Consider the following 21133-nt stretch of genomic DNA (forward strand, 5'->3'; position numbering starts at 1 on the left):
TTAGAGGAAAGAGCAGGAAGTGGGAAATGTTACAAACTCAAAAAGTAAAGGATAATTTAAAAAATTTTGTGGAAGTGCAAATGAACTAAAGAGAGAGCCTTGTTTCAAATGCAGTATAAAGTGGAGGAAATTGCACTGCTGGACTCCAAGTGTGTTGATGCTAGTGGACACAGAACGTGGCTGTACAAATTGATCCACATTATATGGCCACATCGTGTAATTCCTGAATAACAAGATGTAAGTCCAAATCATTATTTCATTCCAAATACAAACATTTGCTCAAGATACTGTTTAAAAATTAAAAATGAAAATTTTCTAAATTGAAAAAGAATAGTATCTTTACTTGAACATATATGCTTCATGATAGAAGTTGCACAAGTAGCCAACTGGCCTTTGAGAACAAAAGTAAAGACAGTTTCAAACTGTCAGAATGACTAAGCTCTAAAAAGGTTGTCAACCATAAATATCAGCAGCAACATGGAACTCATAAACATCAAACATTTTTGGTGAACATGTGAAATATTGTTGATAGTTTGACAACAATGTGGAAATGTCTTATAAATTTTAATACAGATCTGTCTTATGAAACAACCATTTTATTCTTAAGTATATTTCCAAAAGATGCATTAAAACAAGACCATAAAATACCATATGTAGACTTGTTTGCAGGAGCTAATAAGAATCTGAAGATCATCTGAATATCCATTGTTGGGAGAACGGATATTCATGCAAAGGGATATTATTCTTTTAAATGAGCAATTATTGGTGCACATAACAAGGACAAATAAATCTTCAAATTTTATGGTGGGAGAAATGAAGATGCAAATGAACAAGCCCCATGTGATTGTTGTTGAACATTTATTAAAGGTAAATTTAATTAATTTTTTAATATTAATCATTCTTAATGCCCCCCCCAGAGTATGGAGGATACTTTTTTTTTTAATTTTTAAAATGTATTTTCTATTTAAATTTGAAACAAGTTTGTTTTACATGTTAATCCCAGTTCCCTCGCCCTCCCATTGGCCCCTATCACTTCCACAAATCCCCCATTCCATCCCATTTCTGCTCCCCAGGGAGGATTAGGCCTTCCATGGGGAGTCGTCAAAGTCTGCCATATGATTTGGAGAAGGGCCTAGGCCCTCCCCCATGTGTCTAGGCTGAAAAAGTAACGCAATATGTGGAATGGGCTGCAAAGTTCTCAGTCAGCTTAAAGAGTGAAGCCCAGTGTTTGAAACTTACCCCTTTTGGTCTGAAGAAGCCATCAATACATGTTTCGCAATTTATCCCAGCGGTGTTTTGTGTGCAGTTGATGCATACACCCCCTCCGATGTACTTCCCATGTATATTTAAGCTTAGATTTCTTCTCGCAACATTTTCATCATAATAGCACTCCTCAGCTTTTCCATGACAATTGCATGCTACAGTCAAAATGGAAAGCAGTTTAAGTACTAACTTCATGTTTAAAATATATTTTAAAATATTTCATTATCCATATAGCATAGACACACAAGTCCTTAAAAGCATTTGTACTTATTACATACATGTAAGTAAAGTCATTCTTGTAATGAATTTGAAGTAATTAAAATCTATAAATCCAACTGAGTAGAGAAATGTCAATAGTTCACTGTTTTTTTAATTTAGCTACAATTTCATGTAGTTCAGTCTATACTCTAACAGATAAATTATTGAACAAAACACTGAATGATTAACAATCATGTAATCTATGATTAATAATTCCCACCTGTGACCCTCTGTACTACATCCTGTGGAGAAAATGGACAGGGAGGAGTTAATTAGTCCTATTTTTCATCCTTAATAACAAACAAAGCTTTTCAATAAGCTAGATTCTCTGCTAGTCATTTTCTGTTTTCTATTATTAATTTCAATTACAATGGCACCTTCTTCATACATCACTAAACCAAATCAAAGATAGGGGAAATCATATGACAAAGTACCATCATTGGTATTGGACACTGTTCTGGAGTGAGATTCAAGAATCTATATTCTAAACTACTGGTCCAGTCTTCTCACATCCTTCCCAGAAAATAAGAAAGATACACATTAGGTGTCAAGAAATCAGGACAGAATGAGGGTTCACAGTAGTTTGGATTGGATGTTCTTGCCCTTGATAAGAAGTCATGTGATATAAGTAATGACCTCCTTTCATTGGGACTCAGTTTCCATAAGAAGCATGAGACGGTCAATAGTCATTAGCAGATAGGGATGTTTAAAAGCATCAAATGAGATGATGCATGCAACACCATTACCATAGTGCCTTTTAAATAAGTTCAATTGATTTGTCCTGTTCTTCACCCTCTTTATCTTTTTTTGTGTTGTATTATAGGAATTCAAGACAGTGGGAAATAAATCACTTTTCCCAGAAAAGTCTTGGTAAATATATATCCAATTTTCTATAAGGATGAGAATCAAGGAATGATATTTATGATGTTCCCTTCCTCTCATAGATTTTGTTATCTGTCCTTTCATTGATTTGTTTTTGTGTATCAGAGGGCATACATACACACACATACACACACACACACAGACATACACACACACACACACACACACACACACACACACACACAAACTGTGCATGTATGTTCATAGGTGTTTTGTGAATGTATATACTCTTCTGGACTGCCTGACCTTACTAACAATAACTGTTCTCTCTGTAACAGCATGGGCATCACCTATAGCTGTATGGAATACTACTGGAGAGTATGAATCAATACCATGTTAAGGGACAGTTACAAGTTGATGGGGCTTTCTTCGTAAGCAACACCACAAATATACTGGTATCAATGGATAAGGCTGAGGGGCAGGATCTGGTCTATGAAGCTAAATTCTTTACTGTGTTAAGATGAGAGACTTTGAAGAGTATTTTGCTGCCATTTTACAACTTACCTCTTTGATTTGTTTTGTAATGCAAAATACTTAAAAAAATCTGGAGGGACATGCTTCGAGAAATATATTAATAATACCAATTAAAAATAATATGAAGATTATTAGAATGTGGCCTGTGTACACATATGATACCATTTTTTAGCTAAATTACTAAATGTATAATTTCTATTTTAGACTAAAGTCATGTCAACTTGAATTTTAATAGACTGAAGAAAATGGCCATACCAAAATGTTCTCCTTGATGACTGTCTACCCAATAGACATGATGAAAGACATCCCCCCCATAATCTCACCAATATTTTAACTTATTAATAACATTATTAATACTATAACTATATGTGTCAAGCATTCAAGTAATTGTTAGGAGGATGAATGCATACACAGATAAATAATATTTCTATGTTCTTAATTCATATGTCCTGGTTTTGTCTGTATTGTGAATGCCATTTTTTTCAAAAGATATGTGTTTGCTTTTTTATAAGAGCATTATTGTTTTTCTTACATGTAAGCCCTCCTAATACAGCAAGAATGATAGCTTTTTGTCATAGTTGTTGAAAAAGCCTTCTTCAATGTGCTGACTTTGGATTTAGAATATAATAATTTCATTATATTTACAGAGTTTCAAGCTTTATTTTAGAGAATACACAAAAATAAATATGTGTTTATACATTATAAATAACTTTTTGACTTTAGGAAAAGACGAATATTTAAGCATCCTCTTTTAAATATATATTATATGAAACTGAAAGTTTTATTTGTCAATGTAGATGGAAGTGTGTAATGCAATACAGAATTATCTACCCTATATTTAGAATGGATGTTGCTGAGTATGTAAACTGTGGGCTAATGTTTGATGCTTGAGTGGCAGCCCTCATAATTCTTGCACCCAGAATCCTTTATCAGTATCAATGATACTGTGCCCAGCTCTAGATGGATGGATTCAGAGGACAGCGATGGTATCTGCTCTTAGTGAGCCATTTTGTATGATGTCAGTCAGCAACTTTACACTCCACAGAAAATCTTTGAAATGTGCTTTAAAGCCTTCATAACAAAATAAAAATTTGTCATTATTCAGAGATACATCTTGCTTTAAATAAACCAGATAAATAAAAATCCAAATTAAACTCAAACTAATTAAACATGATTATCTTTTAAATAGGGCGAGTTTTCCTATCATAAGAGAATTTCCTAAATAATTAAACTTGGAAAGGAGACATTTTCTGTTTACATTTAGAAATAGATATATTGCCAATGGTGTGTTGCCTAGCTAATTTATGATTAAGATACTCATCATTAATTTCTGAGCTTTGAAAATCTTTGTTCTTAAAGGAGGAGCTAACGGGCCACCAGACTGATAGCTGGGAAGCCAGCATGGAACTGACTCAGGCCCCCCTGAATATGGGTCTCAGCCAGAAGGACTGAGCAGTCTAAGGGACCTCAGACAATGGAGCCAGGATGTATCCCTGGTGCACAAAAGGACTTTGTGAACACATCCCCCTTGGAGGGATAACTGCCTTAATCTAGAGACAGGAGAGAAGCCTTAGTCCCTACTTCACATGACCTGTTAGACCTAAATGACCCCAACTGGATGGCATTCCCCTACATATGGAATTGAGGTGGGGGGATGGGAGGGGAGGGTGGTTAGAGTGCATGTGAGAGGACAGAGAGGGTAAAAGGGAGGGAAAGAGGGAGGGAGGAAGGGAGTGAGGGAGAGGGAACTGGGATTAACATGTAAAACAATAAATTAAATTTAAAAAAAATGCTTTGACTCCAAAATTTAAGTTCAAGGACCAGTTACTGGGGAAACTTTTGTTTCCACAGAAAATGAAAAGATGTGGATTCCTTCCAGACTAATGTGGTTTGATCAAGCAAGACCACCTGAAACAGAGTACCAGGTGATCATTCAAAACAGCTGGACAAAGCATCCTGACAGACTACAGCCAGGATTTCTGAATCTTCTTCGAATCCCCCATGACAGCGCCCCTTACCAGCAGGAAGTAGTTTGGAAAGAACAATGCCCAAATTCCCAAATATTGTCTATAAATGTTTGTTTTCATTTAAATGGACTTGGTTATATAAAATAAATAAATTTAAAAAAAAAAGAAAAATCTTTGTTCTTTAGAGTATGAAAGCACATTTTCCCCTCCACCTTACAAAAGAAGAAAGGACTTACAATCCCCAACAATTTAAAATTACATAAGAACATATTGATCCTGCTAGATTAGGGATGGCTGAGAAGAACTGAAAACAAAGAACAGATCTCCAGTCTATTTGAGCATCCAGTGGTGGTTAAGCCTCTCTATTTGTCCACTAATAATAGAAAAGGTAGACACACATCAAAGATATGCAAAATATGGATAACGTGTGTATTACTAAAATCCTCAGAAGGTGTAGGTTTTATGGCTGGAGATTATTTTATTCAATTGTTTTGAAGTTTTACCATATTTAATATATGAGCCATAATAAACATAAATGGAATTTCTTTATATTTAACATATAGGGCTTGATTTACTTACTTGATAGCAAGCCTGCATTGAAGACCTTACATAATTTTTGAACTTAAAATATATGGTTTAGGCTGGCTCACTAAAATATTAATATTGAATTCAGCTGAATCTGATTCCCTGCAAGTTTGAGTCTCTGCAGAACTGTGTGTGTTGAGTTCTTTTCTTGCCCTAAGAAAATCTACAGAAACAGAATTCTCTAGGATTCAGGAAAAATGACTCAGAGGTTAAGAGCACTGGCTGCTCTTCCCAAGGAACCAGGCTCAATTCCCAAAACCCTCATGGCACCTCCAAACTGTCTGTAACTCCAGAATCCAACACCATTACAAGGACATATGTGCAGGCAAAACACAAATGCACATAAAATAAAAATAATAAAATTCAGGTCACAAGGGTGGACTACCTGACCAAATTAGTATCTCAGGCAGTAGGCTTTTTGGTTATCTCCCTCAGAAGAAAACAGACATTCATTTTATCTCTAAGGAAATCATTTATAATAACAACTTTTTTCATTTCTTTGACTTATTCTTGGTGCTCATTGTCATTCAATTGTTATGGCATAATTTGTGTTAATAATCACCACAGATGCCACTTTATTATAAGTAGTTCTATAGCAGTGTTGCTATAAGGAACCTACCTTTAAAGCAGTAGACTATTGATAATCAGTGTGCCAAAGCTATAACTCCCCTCCCACATTTACCAAAGCACTCTTTAGGGTAGTTGCTATAGGGAAACAATCTAATGACTGTTTAATGCTCTAGTTGTCATCATGAACCTAAGAGCATGGGTCCTAAAATTGAGGCAGACTAAAGTCTCATGCATTAGCTAACTTTATTCAGAGCATCAGACAATGTATACATTGAGGCTTAAGAAGAGTCATGTGAGTAGGTGTTACATGGACAAACTCTATGTGTCAAAACCATGTTTATTCATATCGGCAAGAGAACAGCTGAAATAAACTCACTCCTATCCACTACACCTGGGAGGAACATGGAAAGCACATTCCAAAAACAATTCTGTGTTTTGAAGATACCGACATCACAAGACTCTCATCTTGTTTTCTCATTTAGAATTCTCATGTCACTCCATTTTTGGACTGCTTTGCCACAATGACTATTTATTGAAGAAAAGAAATATGGAATATGTGCACATTGGAATATTAAGACAAAGGATGAAATATTCCATTTGAGATCAAATGAATGGGACTGTGTTACATTATGTTAAATGTAACAAAGCAGGTACCAAAAGACAAATACAGCATGACCTCACTTATATGTTTAATCTAATTAGTGTGAGCTCATTAAATTTAAAGTTGAAGGTTGATTAACAGAAATGGGCAAGAGAGGGTCGGAGGGTGAGACCGGCAAAGGGTGGTCACTGCTTAGTAACATAGTTAAATAGAAGTAGCTTCTGCTCTCCCATTTACAGTAATGTAATGCACTGTGCAAAATGATGATATACTGCCAATTTTCAGAGGAATGGGTCCTGACTAGTTTTGCCACTAAGATACGATAATTAAGATTTGAACAGTATGAAAAGTGTATACATACCAAACAACAGGATCCCATGCAGTTTTCAATGGCAATTTTAAAGACTGATACTCCTGTCCACAGAGCTTCCTGTCTTGACCTCTTTGTCACCTTCCACTATGTTTTGTGGCCACTGCTCATCAGCATTGCCCATCTTAAGTTGACTAATGAAAACTTTCATTCTCTGCTAATAGCCTGGTTCTAGCATAAAGACAATCCCTCACCATTGACTGGATTCTTGTACTTGGTGATGAATGTTTAAAGGCTGTGTGTGTGGTGCGGGGTTATCATTGATTATCTGGACCAACAGAGCCAATACAGACGCTAAAAGTATTTGTGTTCAAAAGGCATCTCCATAGACTAGGTTTCACTTACTGCTCATCTCCGTTTCTACTCATGTGTATGTTTTTATGTTGTCTGCCTGTGTGTTTGTATGTCTGTTTCTGTTTGTGTTCCTATCTATGTGTATGTTTGGATGTTTTCGTGTTTGGGTCTTGTGTGTGATCTTATATGTATTTGTTAGTGGTTGTGTATGTTTGTGTGCCCTTGTGTCTATATGTTTCTTTGTATTCCTATGTGTTTCTGTGTTTGTGTTTTGTGCATGTGTTTGTTTATGTGTATGTTTGTATATGACTTTTGTTCATTTTCATGTTTGTGTGTATGTCTGTAGGCATATTTGCTTTTAATGTGTGTTTGTGTTTGTTGTATATTTTTGTATGTTTCAGATGTGGTTATGTGTCGTTATGTGTCTCCATATGTTTTTTGTTTGTATTGGTGTCTTATGCTAAAAGTACTGAGTTCTTTCTAATGAGAAAGAGTATACAGTATTTTCTCCTGTGTTTCCCATAATCCTTATATTTGTCAGTTAATAGCATTTGGTAAATATTTAGAAATTTAAGATGAAAACCCAAGATATCTGGGGCAGTAAGAAAGTTGGTTGATGAATTTACTGGCTATGACCTTGGCTAAAACATATAGCTGGGATATGAGATTGCCTAACCAACATTAGCTCACAAGGATGTCCTCTGTGTTCCTAGCCAAGCAGAATGACAGGGTTGTCCTCTCAGGTCAGGAACATACCTTCACACTCAGTCTTGGTGAGGAAAGTCCCAGCTCTCCAGGGCTTCTGATGAAAGCCTGGGCAGCACCTGTCACAGCTCTCCCCACAGGTATTGTGCTCACATTCACAGCGTGATTTCTAGCCACAAAGAGAGAGGGGGAGATTTTGAGCATTGTATAGAACCACAGAAGAGGGCTTGTCTCTGAAAGGTGGGTGTAGAAAAGGAAAATGTCTACACTATGCACAAAAGTGTAGACTTGAGGTCAGCCTGTGCAGGAAACAGTGGTACCAGGGCGCTTACAAATGCTCTTCAGCGGTGTGTTTGGTCCCTGCAGTGCCTGGAAGCACTCAGAGTTTAGGTTCTGAAGAGAGCAGAGAGGCCCAGCTGAAGACTGAATTCTGATCCTCTAGTACATTGAGACTCTTTTCTGGGGCACATGCCTAAAATAAGCCTTACCTCAAAGCACTGCTAAAAGTTTCAGAAGTGCTAGGCAGTGATGGCACAGGCCTTTAATCCCAGCACTCAGAAGGCAGAGGAAGGTGATTCTCTGTGAGTTCAAGGCCTGCCTAGTCTACAGAGTGAGTTCCAGGACAGATAGGGCTACACAGAGAAACCCTGTCTCCAAAAACCAAAAAAGAATCAAAACATTTCAGAAGTGACAAGACAGGAAGTCTAGTGCTCACTGTGCATCTAAGTCCTTGGGAAAAGCAGGAGTTTAGAAGCATTGTTTCCATGGCTTTTGCCTCTGTGCCCTGTGCTCTAATCTCTATTCATAGCCTTTCCAAGGTGCTTTGGGGGCTCTGGATACCTGGAAAACACTTTTCAGTGGTGACCCCAATAGATAGCATGGAGCAAGCTATATTCAAACTAGTTGAAAAGTATCAGCCAGACTCTCCCATTTCCCGGGGATGGGGGCAGGGATGACATTATATAAGTTGTTAATCAGAAAACTAACTTTGAGTATAATGTTACCTGTAGTAGACTTTTAGTAGATGCAAAAAACAAAAACAAAAACAAAACAAAACAAAAAAGCAAAGGCATGGCCTTATAGACACCCACTTATTTTCCAATTCAATATATCTCTTCCATATGCTGCACAGATGATGATTTTGAATTTCATCAGTTTGTTTATGACAAGAGAAAAACACATGCTCATTTGTCTTCTTGAGGTTATGTTCACCTAATGCATTCGTTTTCGTTAATGAAAAGTCCTACACAAAAGCTTTCAAGCCTGAGCTTGGCAATTTCAACACGCAAATATTCTCTTCCACCTGATTTCTTATTGTCCCTCCCCTGTGTCAGCTTCCTGTCACAGGGACACTTGTATGCTTACCTCCATGCACAATTTTCATTTCTTTCCATGATTTTTTTGATTAAAAAATTTTAAGGGACTGGACAGGTAGATTGATGGCAGGCATTCTCACAAAGCTAAATCGTGCATCAGGCTGTCATAGCTAGAGAGGCTTCAAAACAGACACTGCTTTGGAACCTTTATGGGAAAAGAAAACTAATCTGTTTTCTGATGCAGTGACGGTTGAATTCAAAGTCTATCATCTTAACTGCCAGCTCCATTTCACCCTGGCAAGGCTTGCTGTTAAAGCATTTAAGTGGGGACCTGACACCCATTCACAGCATTTCCTTTCAGTAAAGTCTCTCCTGAAGTATTTTACAGTGTGGCATTTCATTTCACCTAAGCATCCTATAAATATACATACATTTGTTGCTGGATCAAGTGGACAAGCCCGGGCATGACCATAACAGATGCACATCCCGCCAACTGAAATATCCTTGACTGAGTAGTAATACTAAAAAAGAAAAGAAGGTAAAAGGAAATGTCAGCATTGCTAAAAGGGGAGAACAGGAAGAGGAGAAAGAGGGGGCAGGGCAGTCAGTTAAAACTTCACCTTTGACTTTGGGTGTCCTCAGATGCACCCTTGGGGTTCCTGAGGTGTGTTTCCTAACTTTTCAACTCACATCCCCTGAGAAGAAGGCCTTCAGTTTATGCTACATGCCCAGGTTGGGGATTACCTTCTCATGGGCATCAAAGTGTTCAAGCTGGGGGACCCCATTGCCACAGCAGTTTTGACCTTGAGTCTGAGTAACTTTTCCTAAAGTTGTTTTACACGGTGTCTCACAAAATAAGCTCTTTAGTTATGATTGTGAGAAACTGAGTGTTTGTGAATTAGAATATCCCATTTTTCTTGATAAATTTGAAAAGGAACAATATCTTTAAGGGAAACTGTGGTGGTAACAACATAATTCTTATACAGATTCACAAGGAATGTAGAAGGAAAAAAAGCATAAAGTGAAGGTTTAATGTTTAGAAAACTTGCTTTTTTGTTATGTTAAAATGTTCTTACAACTGCTTTCCTATCTGAAATTAACACAAAACTAGTCATAGTCATTTTAAACTACCAGCTATTTTTAAGATACTATTCATAATTATAGAGCTGAACTAAATTGAAATTTTAATTAATGTGTATAACATTTTATAATCATTATACTTTTTTACATTACATTATCATTTAATATCCAAATAACTTTCTAAGTGAAAGAAAGTTCTCATAATAAAACTACATACAAGAAGAAATGGCAGCTTCAGTAAGAATAAGGAATGAACACATATCTGAGCTCCCTGACTAAAAATAATTTATTATTCTATATATTTCCTTTTCTTTCTATTCTACTTTTGGTTTTGCAATATGGATACAGTATCTTGTAAAAATATTTTTTTCATCTTAGGTTATTTGTTATACCTAGACTTTGAACTAATGAAACATGTTGTAAGATTTAGGTAACTTAAAAGAAAGAAAAAGAACAAAAACAAACAAAACAAAAAGCTCTCTTTACATAACTTCATCACTTTCGCTTGATGATATAGCTATAAATGGAGATAATTGCTCAAGAAGCCAGTGCAGTATTCCTGTAGATGCTTTTAAAATTAGGAAATTTATTTTAATTGTAAACACATAATGCTTTGCTTTTGAGTACAGAGCACTGAAGTGTGCTATTCTGTTTTCATTTGTTTAAATTTGCATGTAGTGTTCATTTAACTTGAGCACTTTCATAAAGCATATGCATACGGTGACTCAGACTCATGTCCAATGCCACTATAAATACTAAATGTGTAACACAATCCCCACTCAGTCCTGCAAAAGATGATAAAAATGAACAGTAATAGTTTTCATTGATGTCCCCTAATACACTTGTCAAAGAAGAACAAGTTTCACAACAATATTGTTCAGACTTTTTCATGCTAAAAATAAAATTAAAGGTGATTTTTTTTTTCAATCTGTGAAGAATCCAAATAGTGTTAAGAAATAATGATTACTTCTGCATAAGGCAATTGACAATCTGGTAAAATATAATACAAAGTAAAATCACTTCAAGTCTGGAAAATAAAAGGCACTAGAAGAGCTACCATATGTTATGTGGAAATATTTAAAACCTTGGTACTTCTTCTATGATGATGGACAGGGTAGGCATAGGTTAATCAATGAGGAAAGAAAACAGGAGAAGACTGATGAGGGATGGTGACACTCAGCTCACTGTGTCATCAGTAGGTCAGGTGATGGCAATGGTCTGATCTTCATATTCTAGATCTAAGTGTTCTACCCTCGGGCTCATTTTCACCCTACTGTGCCTTTCTTACATATACCTCCAGGTGTACAGTATGACAATTGCTATATTTGCATGGCTGTCCCTTAGGATTCAAGGATGAATTGAAACTATTGTAATGGCTTGGTTGTGTGGGGACAGACACTGCAGAAATTCGTGGTTAGAGTATGGAGTACATAGGGAGGAGTTGGGCAGAATCAAAATTAGAAACAGCAAGCTGGGCTGATCATCCTTCTTATAACAACCACATGAATTTCTGTTTGACATTAAAAGAAAATACACCATTAGCTTTGGTTGTCAAAGATTTGTTGAAAAAAAATGCTAACACTTTTGTTTGCTTCTCTTAACTTTATTAATAAAGAAAAAAGCAGTGTATAGAATCATCTTCTTCATGGCAGAGCTTTTTATTTTTTAATTTTGAGGTTCATGTATCATTAATGGAGCCAAAATATTCAATGGGATAGCTTGGTCTTTGGACCAGAATATTGATATCTCTGAAACATTCTAGGATAGTAGAATCTCAGCTGTGCTCTATACCTATTGAATTAGAATGCGGTTTCCAGGAGAACACCAGCTATGTGTATCGTAAATATGTAAAATGTATTTCTTCATATGGGTATTGCCTAAAGTATGTCAAAGCCCCTGTACTTTGACAAGTAGCAGCTCAGAGCCAATTGTAAAAATACAGATCACCTAAAGTGACAGAAACTAATGCAATGTTTTAAGAAGATTATGAACAAGATATTATGATCCCCATTTTACAAAAGAGGAAATTAAAGCTGAAAAATGTTGAAGGGCTTGATAAATTCCACATAATTAATAAGTCACAGAGCTTGGATTTGAACAAAGGAGAGTCTTCTGTGTTTTAAAGTGTCTAATGATAAATGTTCCTACAAGTCACAGAACAATTTCTCTCTAGATCCTTCATCGAATATTAAGGAGATGGGCATGTTGGCACCCAGGCTGCAGCATTATTCCCCACACTTACTCTTCTTGTGACAATGGGGTCGATTTCTCTGGGGTCTTTGTGAGCAAACATCATCAAGTCGGCATTCAAGGTGCGGATCCGCTGAAATCTCAGGCGAATATAGCGAGCAGAGGTGAATTCCAGGAGTTCAGGAGAAGGATCATCAGCACTTGGTCTCCCATTAATCAATGAAATGTGAATCTACATGAAGCAGAAAATGATTTACAGGGTTAGTTTTCTTCCTGCCTTTCCCACATGGCAGACGCAGGCTTGTGTTCACACATCCAAGTGTGACAAAGTGATGGAAGCATCTATGGTCATTTCAATAGATGTTCATGTAATAATGTTGCTTATCTGTCACATGTTCCATAGACTATATACTGTACTTATTTGTAATTGTCTCTTGTAAGCCATTTTATCCTCTTGATTCTCATAGCATTCCCAGAAATTAACTATTAAAGCAACTATACTCTACAAAACTAATGTGCTCTAAATTATTTAAGAATCTGTTATATAACAAAAGAATAGGAAAATGTTAGCCATATCTGACAAAACTAGGACCCCATAATGGATTAAAATTAATTCTGAACTTGAACTCTTCCTATGACAAATGGGGAAGTATATTTCAGGAATGATACACAGGGCAAAAGTGATAAATTTTGATGGAAACTAGATAAATCTCAGCTCCCAGACATTTCAATAGATTTGTTTTTGTTATGATTTATTCATTTTTTAGTAATTGATAGACCAAGAAGACAAAATTCACATAGGCTATTACATTCTATAAGAAAAATGGATTGTCTGAAATTGTATTAAACCTGGATGTAATGGTGACTTCTTTTTAACAAAAAATAATTTAGCACGATTGACATCAGCAGAAATGCAATTTTATCAAATCATTTTCTATGTATAAATGGATCTTCCCCCAAAGAAGAGAAAGCTCATGTGCTTTCACAGGACTTCCTCAAGAGCAGATAATTATTTTTTTCCCTTTTTCCTTATTTTTATTAGTTTTCTGAGAAGCTCGTACACTATATTTTTTTATCATATTTACCCCTCTCCTCAATCTTTTCAGATCTATCCTCATTCCCTTTCCCACCCAATTTTATATAGATATATAGTTTTTTAAAGTCCCACATGTACAGTGTGCAATGCCAATTAACTCTTGCATATCTGGCCTTCACTGCAGTGTGGTTTATCCACCAGAGGCATATCCTTAAATGACAATGTATCTTGTCCCTGCTCCCCCAGCATGTATCAACTATCCGCAAAAAAGCAGAGACTCTACTGTAGCATAGATAAACTCTTGGTTCAAATTAAAAAAAAAAAAAATCTACAACAAATAAAGGATGTAGGTAGGTCCTTAGTACTGTTATAAGTAAGGTTTTTCCACCAATTCCACAGCCGTGCCAGCCCCAAATAACACACAGAGAGACACTGTATTAGAGATAACGCTGTTGACCTGTTACTAGTTTCTTATTGACTAGCTCTGTCTTAATTATTGACCCATTTCTATTTATCTAAGTTCTTCTACGTGGTCTTATCTTACCGGAGAGAGTGGCTGGCATTCTTCTATCTCTGTACTCCATCTTGGATCTCCTCCCTATCTCTTCGTCTCTCCTCCTCATCCTGCCTATCTTGCTTTCCTATTGGCCAACAGTGCTTTAATCATTAACCAAAATGAGAAACATATTTACAGAATGACATCTCCCATAATAGTACTTTTAAGAATGCATTTAGAACATAAGGGAAAGAAAGCCAAATAATTCACAATAAATCTGAACAAAGAAGATATAAAAGCATTGTTGAAAAAATTTATCAATACAACTGGCTTATCAGCTCCTGATAAAATTCTATCATTTTATAATGAGGTAACTGTTAACTAAAAGTGCAGTGATAACTTATTCTTCCGGTGTTTAGATTGATAATGCTCCCCAATATTGAAAACACACTTTGAGGATGAGACTAGTTTTGTGTGGTCACATGTCTTACTTTTATGAGTGTAAAGCCAACTGGCACAAACACCTCAAACATGAACTGGGCAATACATTTCAGGGTTATTGATTTGCAATTTCTCTTTGTAAAAAATAGTACAGGTATGTAGGAACTGAATATATCCAATAGATGAAGAGTCCCCATTATTCACTCCCAAATTTCTGTGCTGGATCCAGTTTGGGGATGTTGATACAGGCAGTGGTGAGTCATTTAGGAGGTAATTAGATCATTAGGGTGGCATCCTCCTAAATGGGGTTAGTGTTCTAATGGAAAGATGTCAGGAATCTAGCTTTATGTGCCCAAGCAAGAACATAAGTGCAGAGTATGTGACCCAAGGAGAGAGCTCTCACAATAATAGATGAGTGACATGCTGACCTTAGCTTGCCAACTTCTGGAGATGTGAGAAATGTAGTTCTCCTCTTTAAACGTCACACACAGTGGGAGCCTACCAGCTTGCCCTCATATGGAAATGTTCTTTTAGCATTTTTTGTAACAGCATAAAAGAAAGGAAACAACTTGTCAGTGTGAGAATGGTTCCATAAATTACATATATACATACTGAATTATGGGGAACACTTAAAATTATTCTAATAGTTCCTTTTATATCCTATATAAATGGAATATTACTCATGCAATAATTCAATCATCAAAACTGTAAAAAGAAATATGGAAATTGGGTAGTGTGTTTTGAAAATATCACATACGAATGCACATGTATGCATGCCTGCGCATGCATACACACACACACACATACACACACACACACATACACACACACACACACACACACACACACACGCACACACATGGAACTAAAATGACCAAAGAACTAAAAATGGAGGATATGAGCCACAGTGAAAGAGTTTAGTGCAATCAGTGTAGAGTCTGGACTTGGGTCAGCCTTAGACTCTTCATCTGCTTTTGGAAGACAGTGTATCATCTGTGTTAATTACATTTTTTTGACAGGCAAGTCGATGAAATGTATTTCCATCCTAGAATTCTACTTTTAGATAACTCCAGAGAGCATTTTACAAACTGACTGCCAATAAACTACTTTAGTCACTGGAGAAATATAGCAAACCCTGAGATGAGAAACTGATGTGATGCTGCACACACACACACACACACACACACACACACACAGACACACACACAGAGGGAGAGAGAGAGAGAGAGAGAGAGGAAGAGAGAGAGAGAGAGAGAGAGAGAGAGAGAGAGAGAGAGAGGGAGAGCAGACCAAAATGGTTTGGGATTAAAAATATGAAACATTCCAGCTAATTGAATCAAACTCTAATATTTAGTGATGAACTGAAATATTGACACACGGAAGGGAGATAAAATGCGTGCTTTCCAAAAATGTCCAACCTCACAGCACTGACTGCTGGAGTTCTGAAGAGTTATGTATATTTTTGAATATTCCATAGTGTCAGCATCTAGCAGGTGAGCAAAAGAAAGAAATGTGTTTTAAATTAAGCTGTTCTTTCTGCTTAAGAAAAAATCAATTAAATGTTCAAAGAAAGAGTAAACGATCCATGAAGCTGTTAAAGGTAGTGGCTCTTGAAGGTTAACATTGCCACCCTCCAAAGGTTACCAGTGTTCTGAAATTTGTGCCTGAATTTCTTTCCTGTCTCTCCCCCACCCCCACTGCCTAATCCCCAGATGATTTGAAGTGAAAGAGGAACTTTTTGCATATGTTGGACTCTGGTTTCTGGGTGTCCTTAACGTTTCCTTGATGTTGATGCTATGGTGAAGTTCCATTTGCTGTGTAAGATTCAGTGAAGTCCTCACATTTTTTTCTTTTATTTTTTTTATTATTATTATTTTATTTTACATGTCTATCCCAGTTCCCTCCCCCTCCCTCCCTCCCTCTTACCCTCTTTCCCCCCCTCACATGCACCCTGACCACCCTCCCCTCCCATCCCCCCACCCCAATTCCACATGTAGGGCAATGCCTGTAAATCTATCAAGACATTTGAAGTAGGGACTAGGACTTCTCTCCTGTCTCTAGGTTAAGGGAGTATCCCTCCATGGGGGGGGGGGGGTGACCGCAAGGTCCTTTACTACCCTGAATGTGCCTGATCTCGTCTGATCTTGAAAGCTAAGCAGGGTCAGGCCTGGTTAGTACTTGGATGGGAGTCCTCTCATTTTCTTAAGGGTGTGCATGTGCTCATTTAGGTTAGCAAGCCACCGGATAGCAGCATGAAATATTCAGCAAAAGAACACTTTCCTCACAGCTTTGCTATGTTCATCAAGTTGCTCTGTCAAGAGATTTTGTGATCATAGCTAGTCCCAAGCTGTTTCTGGGAGAAAACAACAACAACAAAAAAAAAAAAAAAAAAAAAAAAAGAAAGAAAGAAAGAAAGAAAATAAACACAGAAACAATCCCAAAAAAAACCCAGGAAGCTGTTCCTTCATGTCATAAGCTGTTTCCTTAGATGCTTGCTTTCTTTTTTCCTTCCTTTTTTCCTTTTTTTCTTCCTTTCTTCCCTCCCTCCCTCTCCTTCCCTCCCTCCCTCCCTCCCTCCCTCTCTTTCTTTCTTTCTTTCTTTCTTTCTTTCTTTCTTTCTTTCTTTCTTTCTTCCCTCCCTTTGGTCCTGCCTTCTTCCTTGTTTCCTTCCTTTTCTACTTTCATGAAAACTAAATCATAATGTTGGTATTTCTCCCAACACATAGTATGTAATTGCGATTTTACAGGATTGTTTAGCATACTTCTGACTTCCTATGGAGTAACAACTGCAGGGTGTCTGTCTTCAAGGAGGAAATGTAAAGTGCTTCACAACCACTTCTGCCTTGCTGTGAAAGCACTGGGAAGCTTTGGAAGTCCAGTGTCTTCTGTACTGGTTTCTATTAAAGACACACTAGGGTAGAGAACCTTGGTGTCACAGGAATTCATTCCAACTGAAAATATCTAACTATGACTATTAATTGACCTTTTAAGTTTTGAAACTGCTTTTCTCGGAAATAAGTTTTTATAAACTAATAAATGGGGTCAGTTCATATTTCTTTTCATTACCAAATAACTTTGTCAGTAGTACATTCTGATTAGCAAATGACTGTTGTCCATTAGATGAAGAATAATATATGTCAGGTTCTCCCAGTAGATAGGTAGGACCTCCCTATGAATACCTTACTTACTAAATACAATTTTAAAATTTTTGCAAGAAATAGTCAGATTTCAGCTGTTGGACAGTCTTGGCACATGCCTTTAATCCAAGAATTTAGGAGCCAGAGGCAAGTGGACCTCTGTGTTTGAGGCCAGCTTGGAGTACAGGGTGAGTTCCAGGACAGCCAGAGCTGTTACACAGTGTTACCCTGTCTTGAGAAACAAAAACAAGCAAAAACAAAATCAGAATTCTACTCTAAAATTGCCCCTTATTATGTTACTATATCTGCGTTAGATTGCTGGAAGTGCTGAAGTCCCAATATCTGTCTCAGTGACAGGAGGTTGCCATGGGAACAGGTGGACAAGAGAACAAAGGATGTTCAGAGATCAGGGATGCACATCAGAAACTTTGCAGTGAGTACTGGAAGGAGTGAAGTTTGAAAAGTAGGATGTTCCCTTGGAATATTTCAAATCCTGTTTGTGTCTGCAACCTTTGAGGGTGGGCCAAGGAAATAGACACAGCACGGTGAAAGTCAACTGACCCCAGGCATTCAAACAGTCCATCTGCATGTACAGAATGAGATTATCTCTTTACATCTGTGGCAAAGGTTTCATTCATAAAAGAATGGAAGCCACCTGGGAACTTTGTAAATCCACCCATGTCTGAGAGACGTAGATTATGAGGATGACCTTGAAAACTTAGCCTGATTGGTTTCATTTTAGAGTATGAAGTCAGAAAGTATTTGCAGAACCTAGAGGAGCCATGTGAAGCTGAGGAAACAAAGACAATGTGGCACCTGTTGTATTGCAATTAGCACAAGGTAAATGACAATTGGCTCCTTTTGGGCCACATCTCCCTAGTAGTTCTACTTCTCCAAAGCTCCTTCCATTCTACAGCACCTGCTCTCACGGAAGTCGCCAATGACCTTCACATTGGCTGTAATAGCAAGTTCTCTGTCTTCCCCATGACAGTTGCATTACTGTCATGCATAACTGAGACAGTTGCAGTATTGAGTCAGATGACTGGACACACTGTCCTCATTTTGCTCCTAACTTTCAGACTTTCTCGTTTACAACTCCATCACTAACTCAGCTTGAGAATGCTTTATCTGAAAGCCGTAGGCACAAGTGTGCACTCTAAACTCCTGTATATCTTGGATATTCTCGTTTGCTTAATGCGATGTCAGCAGAGTGAGACTCACACTTAAAGATGAAATTAATTTGATTCATTTTGGAGTATTTCCGTTTAGGTTTGTGGATGAGGTTGCGCTGATTAAACCTTAACTCCTTCTAATGTTAGAGTGGCCTCGCATTGCATGGTCTGCCTTTTTTCTAATATATATCTATATTATATATATATATATATATATATATATATATATATCTAAAACCATCACATAATAATTAATCACATCCAAAGTCTATATAACTCAATGAAATATTTATATAGTTAGGATAGGTGTATAAAAGGGATCAGGAGGAATATTTTGTTAACTTTTACCCTTTAGGTCTCAAATATATTTTATGAGCTTTTTCACCACCAAAACAACAAATTATGCTTATTTTTTGTATGCTTGTTTATCTGTTCAAATTCCAGTTACTCATAGAATCATTCCATCAAAGCCTGTGTCTTTCTTTTTTTTACTTTTTCTCTGTTTTGATAGTTCAAGAAACTATTTGTTTCTCTTTTGAATTCTTGATTATATTTTATATTTTATTTTTAAAATTCATTTTAAAATACCAACCACAGTTACCCCTCTCTCTCCTCTCCTCCCTTCCCTCTACCTCCCCCCCCCAACACACCCCCATCTACTTTTCAGAAAGGATAAAGCCTCTCATGGGGAGTCAACAAAGTCTGGCACATTCATTTAATGCAGGACCAAAGTCCCCCCCAACCCTCCCCCCAATCCCTCAAGACTAAGCAAGGTATCCCAGCATATGGAATGGACTTCAAAAAGCCAGCTCATGCACTAGGGACAGATCCTGGTCCTACTGCCAGGGGTCACAAAAACAGACCAGACACACGAAGAAGGACTGGTTCTATCCCATGTAGGTCCCCCAGCTGTGGGTATAGAATCCATGAACTCCCACAAGCTTGAAACCCATGGCTATCAATACCATCTATGTTGTTTTCTATATCCAGCTCCCCAGGGCTAACTTTTATGAAAGGCAGAGTGCAGACACTGTCTACTTACTCAGTTTACCTAGCTTCCCAGTGGAAGTCACAAAATGAGTTCCTGCTTTTCATCCCCAGCCTTCTCAGATTTACTAAAAACTACCCTTTCAGCTGCTTCCCACCAACAGTTTAGAATCGTGAGAGATTCCCTTTGTTTTCTAGAAGTCTCATTGGTTTGATTTTCAAATATATACAACAGCCAATCGCTATCTATCATTTCCACTGAAACCATCGTGGACCACGTTCCCATCATCTTAAACCGATGCATTCCTACTGATGCCTCCACTCTATCCTCTAGAGTGTGAATCTTAAGACATTGGTAAGCTCTGGAGTTTGTTATTAAAGCACAGTGGCCAGTCACTGGCAAAATTAAGGGCTGACTTAAAATTTTTGAATGAATAAAGTTAATGAAAATACTGAATACTTAGTAAATTAAACTACTTTTCTATCTAAAAAAATTTTCTTAGAATTGTTGATGACATTTTTCTATTAATGGCAGTATACTATTTTCACAATAATCAAATTAAGAGTAATAATCTTTCCCATTCCTTCAACTTAGAGCATCTTAGTTTAAGGTAATTTAGATAAATTCTAAATATTAACCCCAGTCTATTATTTCCTTTTATCATAGTGTGCTAAGCATATTAATGTGACTTCAATATAAGTCACTTTTATTACAACTAATTTTCCTTATGATGTAATAATGTGTGAAAAAAAATGATTTTTTTTAAAAATCTGAAATAAATACATAAATATGGTTTGGGAAAGACATGATATTATGTTTGAACTGAGGAACTATTAACCTTGATTTAATCAACCAGTAAAGACCTTACCCTCTGGTTATTTTCATCTTTTTAATAAATCAATGAGCAATTATTGTGTGTTATTTTGAACGAGTAATTTCTGTAAAGAAAATTAATGAGATCTGCTTGTAAAAATGCAGATGTTCTTCATGATCTCAATATTCCTTATAACCAGAGTTGGAAATATTTTCTTGGTAGTATAAAGCATACTAATTTAATCCAATGTGGCTTTGATAACTATGCCACTACATTAGACATTCACAAAGCCAACTGGAATAACTACTTGTACATAGTTGATGATTTTAGAGTTGATTGGAAAGTGGTGCTTTAAAGATGAGATGTCAAAGCCTGTGTGTGGCTCCAACTTCTTTAAACAATATATCCCAAAACAACAGACAGATGTGAGCACAGTGAACTGCTTATCAAATATGGCTGCATCGTTGACATCTCTATGCTTGAGTTAACACTTT

General features: G+C 36.8%; 1 protein-coding gene across 1 annotated transcript in view; it reads right to left on the reverse strand.

Annotated features, from left to right (window-relative positions):
* The window catches only part of Lama2 (laminin subunit alpha 2), a 564428-nt gene that overhangs the window by 327992 nt on the left and 215303 nt on the right, over positions 1 to 21133 (reverse strand). The window contains 4 exon segments of the mRNA XM_051175465.1: positions 1240 to 1418; positions 8021 to 8138; positions 9717 to 9806; positions 12608 to 12787. Of these exon segments, the coding sequence (XP_051031422.1) occupies positions 1240 to 1418; positions 8021 to 8138; positions 9717 to 9806; positions 12608 to 12787 (567 nt within the window).

This window comes from Phodopus roborovskii, unplaced genomic scaffold (genome assembly GCF_943737965.1).
Source record: "Phodopus roborovskii unplaced genomic scaffold, PHOROB, whole genome shotgun sequence".
Classification (NCBI taxonomy): Eukaryota; Metazoa; Chordata; class Mammalia; order Rodentia; family Cricetidae; genus Phodopus; species Phodopus roborovskii.